The 18,587-nt window shown below is 35.0% G+C and overlaps 1 protein-coding gene and 1 pseudogene across 3 annotated transcripts; both read right to left on the minus strand.

Annotated features, from left to right (window-relative positions):
- Nucleotides 1–360: 360 nt before the first annotated feature.
- On the minus strand, nucleotides 361–9,290 carry LOC148869614 (homogentisate phytyltransferase 1, chloroplastic-like). Of its 3 annotated transcripts, XM_088971574.1 has the most exons (14): nucleotides 9,145–9,290; nucleotides 8,970–9,052; nucleotides 8,817–8,864; nucleotides 3,447–3,727; nucleotides 3,265–3,348; nucleotides 3,115–3,189; nucleotides 2,721–2,804; nucleotides 2,463–2,552; nucleotides 1,937–2,038; nucleotides 1,686–1,781; nucleotides 1,478–1,549; nucleotides 1,280–1,375; nucleotides 1,098–1,202; nucleotides 361–624 (listed from the first exon to the last, which is right to left on the minus strand). In XM_088971574.1, exons 2-14 carry the CDS (start codon nucleotides 9,028–9,030, stop codon nucleotides 583–585), a joined length of 1,236 nt encoding a protein of 411 aa, XP_088827700.1. In that variant the 5' UTR covers nucleotides 9,031–9,052; nucleotides 9,145–9,290; the 3' UTR covers nucleotides 361–582. The 3 variants fall into 3 exon arrangements, with proteins under 3 accessions (XP_088827700.1, XP_088827699.1, XP_088827698.1); XM_088971573.1 differs by lacking the exon at nucleotides 9,145–9,290 and having other exon boundaries at nucleotides 8,970–9,132; XM_088971572.1 differs by lacking the exon at nucleotides 9,145–9,290 and having other exon boundaries at nucleotides 1,289–1,375; nucleotides 8,970–9,126.
- An 8,005-nt stretch (nucleotides 9,291–17,295) lies between these two features.
- LOC148869615 (U2 spliceosomal RNA) lies at nucleotides 17,296–17,461 on the minus strand (annotated as a pseudogene).
- Nucleotides 17,462–18,587: the final 1,126 nt, after the last annotated feature.

The following is an 18,587-nucleotide window of genomic DNA, read 5'->3' on the forward strand; positions in this document are numbered from 1 at the left end:
CATGATAAAACAAGTGGGACATATTTAACATTATTAATGTTTTGATGATAAGTACACTCTATAAAATGTGAAGCAATAAAAAAAAATATAATGTGATTAGTTGAAATCAAATCTTCATTTAAAATGCAGAATAATTTTTAGGGAATTCACCCTAATTAGAGTTAGAGTCTTGATATTTGGAATCAGACTTTGTCAGGGCTCGACTTTACTGTATTACATTACATTATGCCTTGGTCTAGTATTGTCATCATAGGCCTAGCCACCTAACTGCAACAAAACCAGGTCTAATTCGGAGGCCCAATATTCCATGCATTGGCTAACCCATACACTAAAATGTATACCCTATTGGTGACCCATCAATTGCCAAAAATAAATAAAGGTGATAGAATTTGTAATTTTTGTTCATTCCCAATCAATTTTTGGCTTGAGTTTTCTCCTAAGGTTATCAATAATACCATAACATTAAAAGGGATTTCTGGGCTATCAAACAAATAAATTTGCTCTGTGTACAACTAGAATTGTGTGGCACTTAGACCCCTTCCTTCCTTTTATCATTGACTTGTTGAATCTCCAAAATCTTCTTCAACGTACAAAGGGGATAAGGAGGTACTCTGCATAGAACAACTGCAAAAGAAAACAAGGTTTCAAAAATTATGAAATGTGGAAACTTTAAACCAACAGCTTTCTTAGACCTTTGATGTAAACATGAGATAACTTGGACCACATTCCTTAATAGCAATTCATGCTATACTTTGAGCTCATATTCTTATTTGTTCTTGGGAAGGGTGATGAGTCAGTTTTTCTTCTTTTTCTCCTTGTTTTTTTGGGTAAGCTACAAATTCAGATGACCCTAGACATTGTTTGAATGACAGAGAACAAATTTATAATTTTTGCATCATATTCCAAATAGCTAGGATAAGTCTTGTTCGAGTTTGGTCATGTAGGCTATGATGCATCCAAGACCTCTGTACTGTGGTGCAGAACCATTGTTGATGGCTCTTGCAGCAGCAAATGTGTATTTGGGAATGCATTAGTGCAAGATTTGCTTAAGTTTTGACTATAATATTAAGTGATCTAAAACATGTCGAACCACCTACCTTCCAAATGAACATGTAAAATGAAGTTATAGAAGCCTTGTTCATAAGATCAATGGATTGAGCACGGAACCAAAGAATGGAAGCAAGTATGAAGTGGCCTAGTACCTGCATGAACCAAATAGAAATTTAAATATAACAGAAATATAGTTGAATGATGATCACTATAACTGCGCTTGACTTACAGTGATAACCTTGCTAGATGTGAATGATGAAGAAGCTCCTATCACCATTGCAGTGCCATATGCCATCAAAAGCATGTAGATGCAAAGCCAAAATACCTGTCCATGGAATACCAGATTTGCAAGGAAAGTTCAATTTTATACAAGCTTTCAATTTAAAACAATGGAGGGTGAAGTTGGATTTCTTTGGTTTTTACTAACTCTTTCTTGACCTAGGTGAACACTGAAGGACTGAATGCCAAAATCTCTATCCCCGTTGACATCAGGTATATCCTGCTCAGTGTTATGTAAGGTAAGCTATAAATTTCAATGGAGAATTTAGTCATAAATATAGAAGTCTCTGCACAATGTTGTGCCTCACAAAATCAATAAACCTCTAGTGCATTTACTATAGTTGGGGAGGTAATACCTTAAATAATGCGATTACAGTGGAGAAGAAACACATGAAAACTGTTGCAAATACCACTGACTTTGAAAATACTACTGACCTCCCAAGTACATATTTCTGTATCCGAGAGAGAGAGAGAGAGGGAGGGAGAGAGAGATTCTATAAATTAAAATTTCAGAAAAATACAATAGCATAAAATTGAACTATAAAAAATTGAAACACCAAATGGTGTGACCATTTTCTAGACTGGTATACAAAAAAAAAAATGATACCTGGATATGCACAAAGAAAGCAAGTTGGACAACCACAGCTCTCACAGATAGAATACATGCTGCAGCAAGAAATGCATTTCTTTTCCATCTGAGGAAAGGAAGCTAACAATTCAAAAAAGAAGAAAAGAAATAAGAAGGGACAGTAAACCAATGAACTTAAGGATTCATCCTCCTTTCCTATAAAACCCAAGTGTCAGAAACTCATCTCAAATAAGGTTCAAGAATTTGAAGGTTGAAAATATAAGTAATATGTTTTGTAGTTTTCTCTTTTTGATATCTAATTTCATGGGTAATTAAAATTGCAAACCCCAGTTACCACAATAAGAAATGTCCAACTGAAGGACAAGACCAGAATCCTCTTGTTGATACAAGTTTTCCTTCTGAAAGAGTTCCCTGAAACTTGCCTACTTCACTTATATGACACTTGAAAAGAACAATTCCTCCTTTTTTTCTTACATTTTTTCTTAATCCCTTGCAGTTGAGAATAAGATAATAATTAAACAAGGAAATGATGTGAAGAACTTACATCAATGGAATAAGCACTTCCAAGCAAACAGCTAATCAGAAGGGCATAAAACAAGGGTGGGGAATGAAACATATATCCCATAGAAAAGCTCTGCAAAACAAAACATAAAGGTCAAAGATTAGAGTTATATCCACAAGATTTTTCTATCAATGGATTTATCCCAACAACCCTTTTCCAAAGCTACACAGTTTCCTAAGTCTTAATTCAGGGTTGTGGATCTAATATAAGTGAAAGCATGCAATATTAAGACTTATATACCATCAAGAAACAGGTGGCAACAATTACTATTCCAGTTCCCATAGAGAATTCTCCTGAAGCAATTGGTAGATTCGGTTTATTAACCTGAATACAAACAAAAAAGTAGAAATGATAAGAAGAGAATACAAAATGAAAAATGGAATTATTGTGTAAAGCATGTTCCAAAATGGTTGGCACCCTCCATTTATGAGTCCCACAAGGTGTAATTTGATATTCAGTTAGATGATTGCAACTGTCTATGTACAGTGATCATTGAACAATTAATAAATAGAATAAAAGAAACCTGCTAGAAAATTACTCGAGTATTCAGCTTGATATTAATCTAACAGAGAGTTTATCTGTAACAATTGACATTGCAGATATTGTCTTATCTTGGAACATGTACTGAACATACCCTGTCAATTTCTACATCATACAATTGATTAAGTCCCACCACATAAATGTTCATCAATAATGCTGGTACTAAAGCCTGAAACAACAAATGTCAGTCAAGATAACTGTCGCAACTGGCAAGATATATTACTCACTAACCTTTAACCCTTACCTTCAGTAGTCCCATAAAAAATTTTCCAGAGACATCAGATATTGATTGTATCGGAAGAAGGGAAACCGATGTTATTCCCATAATCTGGCAAGTTGACAAATCAGCAATTCTTGTTTCCATTCTAGGTTTGCTTGATTTTATAGAATAGTCCATCCTGATAAGTGTGGAAAGAAAGAACTCACTGTGCCAATTATTGTGTGAGGACGGGAAAACTGGTAGAATGCATTTAATATGTTCAAATGGCTTGTGAGATGAACCTCGGGCTTTGGTTTATGCGTGTTCACTGATACGGCAGGAAAGCATGATCTACTGATCAACAATCTCTCATCCTTCTCATTGTTATTAGTATTGCAGGCCAACACTGAGAATCTTTTCCAGTGATATCTGAATCTTTTATTGACACTGCATCCATTCAGAATAATTGGTATCTGATTCACTGGCATTTCAAATGGTTTAACAGTACCTGCCCAAATTCAAAGGTGAATTAATCATTAAACAATATACAGAGGTTGGTTCCATCAACCATGAAAAGCTAACTTTCTAGACAGCCATAAAGAAAGAAAATACAATATACCTATTATTGTCTCTTTTCCCTAAGCTGTCCATATAATAAGTAAACATTTGGAGTAATCTAGTAAAGTTTGCTTTTCATAAAATTGGAAAAGCTATATTAGTTGGTTTTGTCATCTAAATCTAGTTCCATTATTTTCTGATTTTCACTTTCTGGGTATCTTACATCTCTACATTGTCATCTCTGCTGCATTCATCAACACTTGGAGAATGAGATAAACACTGATAAGAAGCTCTGCCATTCATCCCTTATTGTTGAAGGGGTATATGAAACGTCTATAGGCATGCAGGAAAGCAAATCAGATATTTTATTAATTGACATAAAATCTGCAGACAACTTTTCACAATCAATACTCATACAAGCCGCAAAATCTGAGCAATAGGATGGCAATGTTAATTGTTAGGAATGACACAGAACGAATAAGTTTTGAGCAGATATACCAAGCCAGAAACCTGCAATATTTAACATGTTCGACATCGACAATGAGTCATACAACAAGTTTATCTGGACTATTGTGAATCGATCATTCTCTCTCTCTCTCTTCTAGAATATTGTCATACGGTCATACCAGAGATCAGTTTAGGGCAAAAGGCTCCATTTGGAAGGAGTACAAATACAAATATGTAAAATGCAAAATCTTATATTTTGTATTATTTTATATGCATTTGTACTGTATATTTGTACTCTTTCCAAACTGAGCCAAAGTATCAAAGTACATTGAGTTTAGTGCAAAGTCTGGTTTACTTTTGTTCTGAGCACTGTTTGTAGTGCAGATGAAGGAAGATAAAACCCACATTTGTACACCCATGCATTTGTTCTAGCACAAGTGAAATTGCACCGAATACTGAAAGAGATTTATTTGTTAAATTACCACCATGGTATTCAAAATCGGATAGGACCGGAAAACTAGGAACTAGTTAGGTAATCGGTTCTGTTTCACCCTAAAACCGTTTTTGGCCAAAAACCATTGATTTGGTCAGCAACTTTCTCACTCGGGCGGTAGAACTACGGTTTTTAAAACCAACCTAGAGACCAAACCGGTCAGTAGACCTATTCATGGGCTGGGTAGCCCGATGGCTCGGCCCGCACCCCGGTCGGGCATGGTCATGTAATTAGGCCCGCAGGCCTGACCTCGGGCCTAACATAGTAAGCCCGAATGTGTTTCGGGCCAGGCTCAGGATTTGTCAAAAAAGCCTGGCCTGACTCAGCATTATATATTTTACAAAATACATGATATGTATTTTACATATTATATAAAATATATGAACAATATAATATTTATTGAAATACATATTTATAATTTAATATATATATATATATATATTATTTTTTTCTTTATAATTTCTCTCTCTCTTTAGCCGCTTCAATAGTAGTAACAGGCTAATAGCATGGACTAAATTTCGGGCCCAGGCCTGGGCTTTGGGCATTTTATGAGGGCCGGGCTCGGGCCCAAGTTGTAGGCTTGTTGGTCGGGCCGAGTCCGACCCTACCCGGCTTATGAACAGGTCTACCGGTTAGGGGTCTGGTTACCAGGTCGAACGGTCCGATCATTCAAACCGAACACTTAGCCTATTTTGACAAAAATAAAAATAAAAAATGGTCAAAACCGTTCGAACGATTAACCATTCGGTTCAACGGTTCGCTAACCAAAATCAACAGTTCTGGGGGAAATCTGATTTTTGGGGAAAATGGAATGACCGATTCTCAGTTTTTTCGATCCGATCCAATTTTAAAAGCCATGGATTGAACTGTCAACTCAAACAATAATTTCTGGCCATTTTTTATTTTTTTAAGTCAAAACTGGTCATTCGTTCAAACTGGACAGTTGGACAGTTCAACCTAGGATCTGATCCTCATAATGATTCCCTGTCCGGTCCAGTTTTAAAAACCTTGATTACCACAATTGGGCATTAAAAATTTATGATATGATAAGTGAGATAAATGTGTATTAGATTAATTGCACTCACAACCCTATCAGTCCTTGTTTTATCGGGTGGTTGTAAGAAAATGCTGCGACCATGGTCACAACAGATGTGAATTTTATGGCACCTGTGAGACATAATAATGTAAGGATTTTATCAAAAGAAATAGTTTTCACAGCCAGATTTCTAGATACAATAACAAAGTTTTGATAAAATTGTTAAGTTAATAAATTCTATTTTCTTGAAAACCATAAAATAGGAGATTTTATATAAAAGAAATAATCTATTATATTTCTAAATCTCCCAGGCTTCAAAAAAGAAAATCTTCCTGAAAAGAATATTAGAATGTGCCTTAAGAAGGGGCCATTGTTGGGTGTAACAGATTATATTTGGTTATCTTGCAATCCGCTTTGGGTGTTGCATGTTTTGTAAATTAAAAAGAATGAATCCTTCGATATCACTTTGTCATATTGTCACTTTAGAAGATTGTTAAATCCCTTTATATTCCAATATACAATTTGAGCTCCAAAGGGTCTTCCAATTGAATTATGAAATTTAGGGAGGCAGAACAGCTAAAATTTATTTGTCACTTCTCTCTGGCTGACTCTAGCGGAGACTTGAAATTGAATCCCAATTTATATCTGCGCCCTACAATACATCCCAAGGTAACGTCTCCCAATGACAACTTTAGGAAATGTTTTCAATATACGTGACATATGCATATGGATGTGGGGCGCCCGTGAATTCATTCAATCCTGTTTGCACTTTGGGGGATTGTGGTTAGAGGTATAAATCGGGCCGTGCCATCTGCAATCTAGTATAAACTTGGACCAGCCTGGCACAACAGTCTGCGGGCCATGTCAGGCCCAGTATGATCATGTGGGTCGCGTTGGGCCTGGGGTTTTAGGTCCACGAGCCGGCACGGCATGGCACGACCAAGCAAGTCGTGTCGTGACCCATATATATTTATATAATATTATATAAATTATAATAATATAATAATATATAATATATAATATATTAATAAAATAAATATATATTTTTTATTTTATTATACTAATTTATTTAATTATTGTATATATAAGCAATTGTATACACAAAATTCATATAAAATTAAAATGTTAAGTTTTTTTTCAAATTTTTCTTAAATAAATAGCTTTGGCCCGATGCACGGCCCAACCTAGCCCAAGGCTCAGCCCACGGGCCAACACAACACAACCAACACTTTGCACGAGCCGCCCGTGGGCTGTGCCGCCCTCTAATTGTGGTCATGGTTTTTAAAACTAACCCGGTGATCGAACTGGTCAGGGGTCCGATTGCCGGGTTGAACAGTCCAACTATTCGAACCGAACGCTCGACCTATTCTGACAATATATGTGTATATATATATATAATTTTCAAAAAAAAATAAAAAATAGTCAAAACTGTTCGAACAATTAACCACCCGGTTCAGCGGTTCGCTAACCAAAATCAACGGTTTTGGGGGAAATCTGGTTTTGGGGGAAAACAAAACTGGTTAAGTGACCGATTCCCGGTTTTTCCAATCCGACCATTGGGTTCGATCCAGTTTTAAAAACCAAGGTTGTGACAGATTCTAAATGGCCTCATACTTTACATTTTATTTTCAAAATTTGAAAGAAAAAAAAAAAAGAAATTAAGTCCAACCTTTTTACCCATCAATGCAACTATATGTGTTAGATCCAAATTTAATCAATTGACTATAACTAAAATCTTGGTGATGGGTATTAATATTTTCAACTTGTTGATAACCTAATAAACACTGATTCATTTAAAAAAATAACCTAATAAATACCGAATTATCTGTCGCATAGTTGGTTTTTAAGTCGATTTTTTCCTTCAGTCATTTAGGCTGCATTTGGCATTTCTTATTTTAAGGATTCATCTCCTTTTGGCAGTTAAAATGCCCCTATGAATACTGAACTTTTAACAACAAAAAGAAGATGAATCCTTAAAATAAGGAATGCCAAATGCATCTTCGACTCAATTTAGAAGAAATGTAAATACAAATATATATAATACAAATACGGATTTAACAATACAAAATATAAGATTTTGTACCGTACTGAGCACTATTTGAAAAAAAAAAAAAAAAAGCCAATGACCTAATAATCTATTCCGTTGAACTATTAAAACCTTGTCAATAGGTTACGGGTTAGATATCAAATCCTTTATTTTGTGGTTTTTAGCCATTTCTATTTATGAATTAATAGTTTCAATGTACGTAACGTTAAAATTCAAAAACATTGCTTACTTCATAATATTAGCTTTTTATAAATATGTCTACGAATCCTTTATTCTTTTTTCTTATCATTATATTTGCTTTTTATTAAGTTAACTATCTAATCAAATGCATAGAATATTATATTAATACAAAATTAAATTTTGGGGAGAAGTAATACTTTAAATTAATAGCTTCTAATTTAATATTATAGAGTATTTTGGTTAGGAATGACCAAAATATTTTTTCTACAATAGAGGATCGAATTAACACTAAATTAAATTACGATAATTAATAAACATTTCGGTTAATATTGGTAATTGAATTCTTAAGGTCTTCTAAAAAGAGAAATTTTCAATGGGCCAAAACCTAGCCCAATATAGTTGAAATTCTTCAAGTTAGGAAACCCTAGTTCCTAATACTTGCTAGCTGCTTTTAAGTCCAATTTATGGACAAATAAGTCGCCCAAAAATTTGGGGTTCATAGTTCAGAATCTCTTTTTTTTTTTTTTAAAAAAAAAAGAAATTTCAGTTCCAAATCAGTGACATTTTCCTCCAATTTTCTTAAAAAAACAGAAAATAATATCTGAATTATGTTTGAACAAGAAAATGAATAAGAGCAACAATAACAATTGTTAATGTTACTTGATAAGAAGAAAGCATATCTCTATCTTATCATTTATCACAGATAAAGCTGATAAAAAGAAATAGATGACGAATTACGAGGTTATGCAAACGCTTCATGAATCAGAGTCTAGGCTTTGAGTTTGATCAGAAGGAAAAGTTAAAAAAAAAAAAAAAGGATAAATGATCTTGCTTACCTTTGCTTTGATGAGCATTAATCCTGGCTCTTATTCTCATTGAGGAACCTGTAAAATTGTTTACCAAGAAGAAGAAATCAAACATGCAAACTCAAAATAGAAACCCAATACTCGAAAATGATTATAAACAAATAAATGAACAATGATTCTTGCCTTGTTCTTTAGATAGGTAATTTGTAGAACAGAAGGATGAGCATGCATCTGCCCAAACCATGGCTTAGTTTCTCTCTCTCTCTCTGTGAATGTAGTAGTAGAAGATCTAGTGTGAGAAAGCTTTCAGGGACAACCCGTAAATTAATGCATTTGAATGTTGAGCATGTATTCCTACCAAAAGATGGCATGAACAATGAAGTCAGTCTTTCTTTCCATTTGTAGAAGCTCTGGGCAGAAAGACCAAGTGGCATATGTATTGATACGAGCTGCTCTGTTCTGACAACAAAGTTCAATTAGGCGTTGCATGTTTGAAAGGAAATTCCAAATACGGCCATGGCGACCCGCCAGGTGAAAAGATCAAAAGAACTCTGAATCTAAACCAAAACAATTGAAGATATTTTTGTGGATTCTCACCATTGAATGCGTCCAAATTGAAAGTTTTTGAAATGGTTGGGTTTCGGATCCATGACTTACCTACTCGACTACGTCTCTATACGGAGAAACGTAGCCCGTCCGATTATCGTTGTTTTTGTTATCTTTGTAATCAATTGTAATATAGCGTATTTGTAGGGACACGTCCGATGCATGGGAAATTTGAAAAGATTTAATAATTTTATTTTTTATTTAATGTTGATTTATAAAAAATAATAATTGTTAATTGAATATAAATAAATCTTTTTTAATAAATTTAGTTTTATTAACAATTTTTATTATTTTAAATGAAATTTTGTTTACTTTTAAAATAAATAAAAATAATTATAAAAGCTAACATTTTTATTGACTCCACTAATAATTAACAATTATATAGGAATGACAACGGAGTGGATTCAGGGCAGAGCACCCCATCCCCACCCCCCAAGTGTCATGCGAATTCAGGGCAAGGTAATCAACCACTCCTCAATGTCAGGCGAGTTTAGGGGCAAGGCACCCCACTCCTCATCAAGGATGGAAAATCCTCGAATTTCCCTACCTCGTTCCTAGTATTGGGCGAGTTCAAGTAAAGGTGTAAATTGGGTCGTACTGGGTCAACACGATATGACTTGCATGTGGCCCGCACAAAGTGCAAGTCGTGTCATGTTGGCCCATGAGGCATTTCGGGTCGTGCCTCCCTCCTCTAGGATAATTTGGGAGGTCGGTTCGGAACGGTCCATGGCTCGAGCCCACATGGGCCCGTGCCATGTCGTGGGTCGGGTTGGTCCATAGGCCGGGCCTTAGGCTAGGCCATGTTGCATAGCAAGCCAATCATAAGGCAAGACACCCACTCCCCATCCAAGGTTTTTAAAATTGGACGGAATAGAGAACCGTTCTAGGGTCGAATGGTCTGTCTGTCGAATAGATGACCCACTCTCACAACAAAATGAAAAATTAGAAAAACAAAAAAAGGCCAAAAACTATTGTCCGGGTTGACGGTTCGATTGCCCAGGTCAGCGGTTCGCTAACCAAATAAACGGTTTTTGGACAAAAAGTGGTTTTGAGGTGAAACGATGTCCTGTTCCCAATTTTTTTAGCCTAACCATCTGGTTTGATCGAGTTTGAAAACACTGTCATCGCCAACCCAATATTCAATTTAATGATAGAAATGATCAAAATGATATATTGAGTATCAACCCCATGGTAAATTTCTAAAAGTACACTAAATTGTCTTTAATATTCAAAATTGTAGATGAGGCAGAATCAGCAGGTAGTTCTTCACCAAGAACTTGTGATTCTTCAACAAGAATCGAATGGGGTAATGAGCACAACTTCAAAATTGTTATATCAAGATCAAATCTTGATCAGATCCAAGAATTGGAGATCGAACAGGGTAGGGCGACAATAGCAGGGAGAAAAATAATTGAAGGCAAAAATAGTTAAATTGAATTATCTTTTGTGTTGTGTCTTTTTTAGGTCTGCCCTGCTCTCTATTTATAGCCTTAAAGAGACAACCTCCTAATCCAAATCTTTATTTGGATTTGAACTCTTTAAGTGATAAGGATAATGCCTTAACTTATCTGCAGATAAAGATCAGCTATTCCTAATCAAATTAGGAGTTCCTTAATCTAAATCTCTATTTGGATCTGGATTCTTTAAGTGGATAAGAGTTATCCTCTTATCCTTATCTGCTAGTCCAAACCCAGATCCACCCCTATTTAATTAATCGAATTAACCCAATTCGAAATGGGCTTTGGGCCCATTAAGCTTTCAGGCTCACTTCCTTTTAACGCTGTTTAGCTTGGCTCTCTTTATATGGCGTGGGACCCTATCATTGATCTACACATCAACCACATTGGTCCAGTCTAGCCTCTGTTACAAGGCCTAGCCGAATTCATTGTTGAATACAATGAACCCCTGAGTCCATCATCATGGGCTCTTAATGGGCCCAATATTTACACTAAATGGTCATTGGGTTCAACCATCTTATAAATGCCCAATGATTGTGGGCATATGCAAGATTAGTCCATCAGGTATAACCCTCAATGGTCTTACACTTAACCTCTCAACCCTTAATGATCAAACACTGCCCGATAAGATAAGACCTCTCCCTCGGTTGTAAGGTACAGTGTTGCACTCTCTACTCACATGGATCCTGATAATTAAAACATTTTGCAAACATTTTGAAACAATAATATATATATATATATATATATATATATATATATATATAAGTATATCTATATATAAATGTATTTTGCAAAACCAAATTTCAAACACATTTGAAATCCACTACCGACAATTTAGGTTTCCATCAGAGAGAGTGCATTTCCTGATCATTCACTTTGTCCGACAAAGGGGCTGATCCTGTCACTATGATCACCCGCTCAGATGAATTCTTGGATTATCCCAACATACACAAGTTTTGACCCCCTTTAAGGATCTCACTAATTGGTGCATCAAAGATAACCCAATCTCACACCTAGTGCAATATCATAATCGAGTCTAAAGGTCAGGTGTAACATTCTAGTTTTGTCCATCTATCTCCAAGGTCTAGGGCAATACTGGAATTTTGATCCAGTTCAGGGTTTCAAGAAAACCCACACTACATGTTCCTCAGGTCTCACATTGGCAGCTGAGACAAGCCACCCCAACCAACTTGGCGATACATCAGTGTCAGCCTTGGCAGGATAAATCTCCCCAAATCTATCCAACGGCTATGAAGATTCTAAACTAACATGAGTCTCATGTGTCTAGTTTAAGGATATTACATGGAAACACACCACAATAACATGAATCAAATGTGTACAATAAATTTCATAATGTACATCATGCTGATTGGAGCTAAGGGCACACAGTTCAGGGGCAAGGCACCCAATTCCTCATCAAGGATGGGGAATCCTCGAATTTCCCCACCCCATCCCTAGAATTGGGTGGGTTTAGGTAGAGGTGTAAATTGGGTCATGTTGGGTCATGCGAGCCCATGGGGCATCTCGAGCCGTGCCTCCCTCCCTTGGGATAATTTGGGGAGTGGTTCGGCACGGCCCATGACCTAAGCCCCCACGGGTCGGTGCCGTGCCATGGGTCGAGTTGGTCCATGGCCTTGGGCCAGGCCAAGCTGCAATTGAGAAAGATGTTTAATTTTTTTATATGATTTTTTATATATACAACTGTTTATCAATTAATATTTTTATACTTAATTTTTTTTTTATTTTTATTAACATTTATTAAGTTTAATTTTTAAGTGGAATTAAAACACATTTTAATATTTACTAAGTTTTGTTAATATTTATTTTTAGTAAAAGTTTAGCGAATTTTTAAATTAATAATTTTTTGATTGTTTAACGCAAGGTTTTAAGACTGACTCGGGCAATGAATCGATCAGGGGTCCGATTCCCGTGCATCGCACGGGTCTGAAAATTCGAACCGAACAGATGGCCTGTTCCTACAAAAAAAAAAAAAAAAACTGACCAAACTATTGAACGGTTTGAATGGTTCAATCGTTTGGGTTAGCAGTTTGTTGACCAAATCAACAGTTTTGGAGGAATTAACAATTATGGGGTAAATTGGGAACCGGTCACCTTCCAGTCCGGTGTGGTTTTGAAAACCGTGGTTTAACCTCAAGCTATTTATATTATTACTATTTTCTCACTCTCACTCACTCACTCACTCACTCTCTCTCTCTCTCTCTCTCTCTTAGATGTAATAATAACATGCATTAAAATAAGGGGCCTTGGAAAACCCAAAGGTCTTTCTCTTAATTTTTTTTAAATGTAATAATAACATGCATTAAAATAAGAGGCCTTGGAAAATCCAAAGGTCTCTCTCTAATAGTGTGAAACTTTATTAATCTACTCAAGATAAACAATGATTACTATTTTATATTTTTAAAACAAAAGAAAATAAGAAAAAATCAATAAATAATTTCTCTCAAAGGATAGACATGCTGACATGGATAGACCAATTTTAATATATATATATATATATATATATATATATATATATATATATATATATATATATATTATATTTTAAATTTAATTTTTTTAAATGGGAAAGTAGGAAAATTCCCATATTTGTTAGTCTAAAATATTTTATATCATAGATTTAATTTTTGTAATTTATTTTTTAATAATATCATTGTAATTTATGAAATTTAAAGTTAATTTTTAAGTTTAAATCTTTTGAACAAACAAACTAAACCGAAAATAGACCCAAATTGATACAACCCGAGTTGGTGGGTTTTCGCTAATGGTCAATCGGTTTCAGTGACAAACTGCGGACTTAATCAGATCGATTTGGTTGGCAAAACAACTTGCAACTAAATTGAACCAATCATTGAACACTCCTAATTTCAACTAAATTTATAGCAAACGTACGTAATTATTGAAAATAAGTTTATAATGAAAATATAATAGATACATAATAAAAATACAATAATTAAAAAAATATAAAAAATATACTAAATTAGTCAATAAATAGTGTAATCTTAAATGTTTTTTATATTATTTAGCTAATTTTAATGTTTTTTATTTAATATTTTTAGTTATTGAAATATTTAAATAATATTTTATTTTTTAATGTTAAATTTTTATTATTTGATTAACATTTAAGTTGAATAATTTGTAAAATTATAATTCATATTGTTACTGCATAATTTCATGATGAATTTTGTAAAAATATTGAATTATTAATAATATGAGTATTATTAAATCTATTACTCTTTTTTGTTTTGAATAAATATTTTAAATTTAGTATATAATTTTGTTATAACATTGAAATAGTTCTAAATTTTTTTAATTGAAACTTTCTTTAGATAGATATAGATAAAAAGTGGGGGAGAGGATAAATATGAATTAGAGATATTTTAGGAGAGAATCTCTCTACTAAATTAGAGATAATTTAAGAGAAAAATAGGAGTTAGAGATAATGTATGTCATGGATTCATTTTTCATTATAAAATGAATGAAACCCGTGGCAAAAATTTTATAACCAAATGTTCTCTTATGGTTCATTTTTGCCCATTCTTGCCCAAAATGAGTAAGAATTGAAAAAATGAATCCCGTGGTAGGGAACCAAAATTGGCCTCAATTACTCTGCCCATTCCGTTCATCTCTCTGTGTATTTATTAACTTTGACTGACTGGGTTGTGATTGACGATCCCTCCCTCTCAATGCCAGAAAGTTTTGTTCTGGTTGGACTACAATTTTTTTTAAACGAGTTCAGATTTGCTCCCAACTAATGCTATTGGCACTGTTCTAACCCAACAAGTCATTATAGGTGCACATCAGTAACATTACCTCCTGAATAACAACGGAAGATGTTCCCAATGTGTGGCTGCAGTGGCCTACTGGAATAGCAAGGGCACAAGTGAAACCAATATGTAAAACTTGCATGTATTATTCACATGATCATATGTGCAACATATTGGGTTCAGGTTGGATTGGTTTCCCGAAGACCTGAACCCTGACACAATCCAAACTTCCATCGGTTTCATATTTACAATCCTAACCCAATTCAAGTTGCACTTTTAAATTTTTACGATAAGGAGCTCAGAGCTGCAACTTGGAACGGGCCCAACCGAACTCGGATTCAGTCCTCATAAAATAGTGCTCATATTATTCTCACAGCCACTTGCAATCGTGTATTGAAAATATCTCTGTATTTAACTATTTATATGTTTTTACTTTTTATTCATGCAGAGATATTCCCATACACGGTTGCAAGTGGCGATGACTACGGTGTGAACACCGTTTTGTGAGAACTGCGCCTAGCCAAGTTTTCAATACAGGTGCACAACTTTGGCTTGGACTTTAGGCTCTAGGTTGGGCACCTGCCTAAAAGCTCAGGCTTGACAACAATGGGAGTTGGGCTTGGGCTGAGTTTGTACCGACCCAAGTTGACCCCAACTGCTTATGTAGAATATATTTATTGGATAGTGCCCAGTATGTGTTTATGCTCTCTGCAAAAGAATTTCTTTAGAAGCTTTCGTCAACAATCTCTATCCCCACCCTCCATGTCCAAATATTGTTTAACTCAATCAACTTTTCTCAGTCCTCTGAATATTTCTCAATATTTATTTTTTGTCTTCACATTAAGAAAATCTTTTTTTTTTTTAATTTCTTGTAGAACCTCTCTATCATACATTCATGTCCCATTTTCGCTAATAATTTATTATTAATGATATTTTGATAGAATAAATATGACATAATTATGCTCCTCTAATTGAAAAAGTATTTGCTTTTTGAATTAACTCAAATTTCAGTATTTAAAATAAGTACTTATTTTAAGTGCTGGAACAATATAATAAATAAAAATTCAGTATATTCATGTTGGCAAATAAACTCGGAATTGAGTGGCTTTTTTAATCATATTTCTAACTGTACCCAATGTTTTGTTTATTTTTCAAGGACTGCCTCTATTGTTAAAAGGCCGGTAGTATCATTTTCTCTCCACCAAATGTTAACTTGCAGCGGCAACTATTGTGGAATCTAGGGATGGCAACTTTCCTCGTAAAATCGGGGCCCCACCCCGAACAAGCAGGTTTTCTCCAACCCTATACAAGGGCGGGTGGGGATGGGGAAAATATTCTTTCCCTGAATCGGAGTGGGGCGGGGATGGGTTTTGTATATAATTCCCCAAACCCAAAGGTAAAATTAGTAAAATATCTCTAGGTTTAATATTGATATTTAAAATATCTTTAAGTTTTCCCTAAATTCTTAAAATCCTATAATCCCATAATTTCATTTTTGAAGTACTCCTAAAGTATCATAACTCAATTCCTAAATACCCCCAAATTCCTATATTATAGGTGCAAATTGTCCACAAAATAATTAATTTTTAAGAAGTTGCCTTAGAGTGGGGATATTTCGGGAATTACCCGTCCTCGATGGGGAGTGGATGCCCCACCACTGGGACGGGGCAGGGACGGGAAGGGGGTGCCCTGTCCCATTGCCATTCCTAGTGGAATCCTCGACCAGGTTTATGACACCTCACTATTCAACTTTTTTTTTTCATTTTTTGCTCCATTTTTCATTATTTCTCCAATCCCTATCTATCTTCCCTTAAATTTTGGATTCTAACACCCTATTTTACTTTGATTTTTCAGATCCAGCACCCAATCAATCCTAACTGGCAGCGTCTACCATTTTTGCTTTGGCTTTTTCATCAAAGTGTGTCAATGTAATTAATATTCATAAATATCAAATATAATGCCTATCATCACCAAACACTATAATACAGATAAAAGAGATTTGAGAAAAGACTTCACAAATACTGATGAGCATTTAAAAATAAGTACTTGTTGAATGAATGGGTTCAACTATGATATGAAAAATATATCATATCTGAAAAACTTTTCACCAGTAAACTGGAATTATAAATGTGATAGCCAATCATGTGTTATTTATCAAAATTCATGGATGGGTTTTGATTGGTCAAAATTCTTCTCATACCATATCTTTTCCGAATTATAGATTTTCCCTGAATAAATATCCAACCAATTATTTTCCAAACATACCCTTAATCTCTGCTGCGGTCATTGGATTGAACTAAAGAATACAGAGGCTACCAGAAAAAAATAACTAAATTATAGAGTGCAGGAAGACATGATAAAAATCTGCTTCTTGCACTATGACAACCTTACAAACATGGTCTAGTGATATAATCGTCATGTGGGCCACGGAGAGTTGAAGAGACAAAATGGTAATTATATTAAGCAGATCACTACCGGACACGAAAGGTTTATCCATTCCATCGTATCAGGTGACGCTCCAAGCACCTGAACAGGCAAGCTTTGAATTTCTTAAGGTGTTGGGCCAGTTCCCACTGAATTGGGCTTGGAGATGCAACCAGTCCATTGGCAAACCCTCAGAAGTTTGTTTGGACTTCGAGCTTGAACATCGCTTGGTAACTTTTGGGCTTGAGCATTGGTAGGGGCGCGCCCCTGTAGCAAGCTACTGTGGTGGGCCTTCCCCCAAGAAAAATTAATTTAATATCATGTGGGCCGATGGCCCACGTATCAGATATTAAACTGATAAGAACAGATCACTTGATCTTAGCCAAAAGGCCGAAAAAGGTATGATTTTCAGTCTCTTCACTTTCGTTTTATAACTCTAACTATCCTTGCAATGTTCCTCTACATTACCGATGTGGGACTCGTCCAACTCACACTTTTGAGGCTTTTTGAGTTCCATTTCCATACTGCCACCACCAGTGCAAACAGGTAGGTATCAGTCCATCTTTACTGTTTATGGCCTATCTAGATCATCCATTAAATGGGACCCACTTAAGATTGTCTAGGGTTGAAGGTTGAAATTACCACATGAAGATGAAGATAATAAGGTGAATGCATTTCTGGTTAACTCTACATCTGCCAAAGTCCGAGGTAATGATGATTCCTTTTACCAGACTAGAAGGCTCGTCTCATAAAGCTTTTTTCCCCACATTGTGTTTAACAAATCTCCAAAACTAAGTAGAAGCCAAAAACTGGTCACCAAAGAAAAAAGGAAAAACACACAGAAGCCAAAAAGCAGTGAATGCCACCAGTTTCACATTCTTACCCTTCTCTACTATTGTCTGTTCTCACATGCAATATAGTATGTTTTAACGTCAATAGGTGTAAACCAAAGAAAGCTACATTGTAAGGCAGAATCTAGAGAAAGAAAGGAATCATTTCTTTTCAACAAATATTTTCAATGAAACTAAGGTTTTCCAAGTTCAGTTACAAACTTGTAATTGCTTATTGGTTGGGCCTTTCTGTTTCAGTTTTTCAATAAATCTAAACAGAAGGATGATGTCAATTTAAGAGAGATTTTAAGGCACTCTGATTACATATAATGTGTAATCAAACTAGCAAAGCATTGCTTCCTCCACAGCCCACAGGCATCAAAAGATGTATGAATTCACCTTTTTAAGAATATAATTGCATCCCATGCATCTCTTTTGCATGTTAACAAGTGAAAAGTGTGTTCTACACCCTCCATAGTCCATACTAGAGCCAAAATATAGTGTTCTTTTATCTGGTTATTCCCTGTAGTCTGTAGTCTGTAGACTATTCTTAGGCACACACCTTGTAGCAGTCATCCAAGATTCAATGCTTTTTTTTGTTATTACTTATCACAATAGTATCTCCCTGTAAATTCATAAACGGTTTACATTTTCTTAGAAGAGAAAAGTTGGATCAACCATTGGAATATGTTCAGAAGG

This window comes from Nelumbo lutea, chromosome 2, assembly GCF_056320005.1.
Source record: "Nelumbo lutea isolate HS-2025 chromosome 2, American lotus-T2T, whole genome shotgun sequence".
NCBI lineage: Eukaryota > Viridiplantae > Streptophyta > Magnoliopsida > Proteales > Nelumbonaceae > Nelumbo > Nelumbo lutea.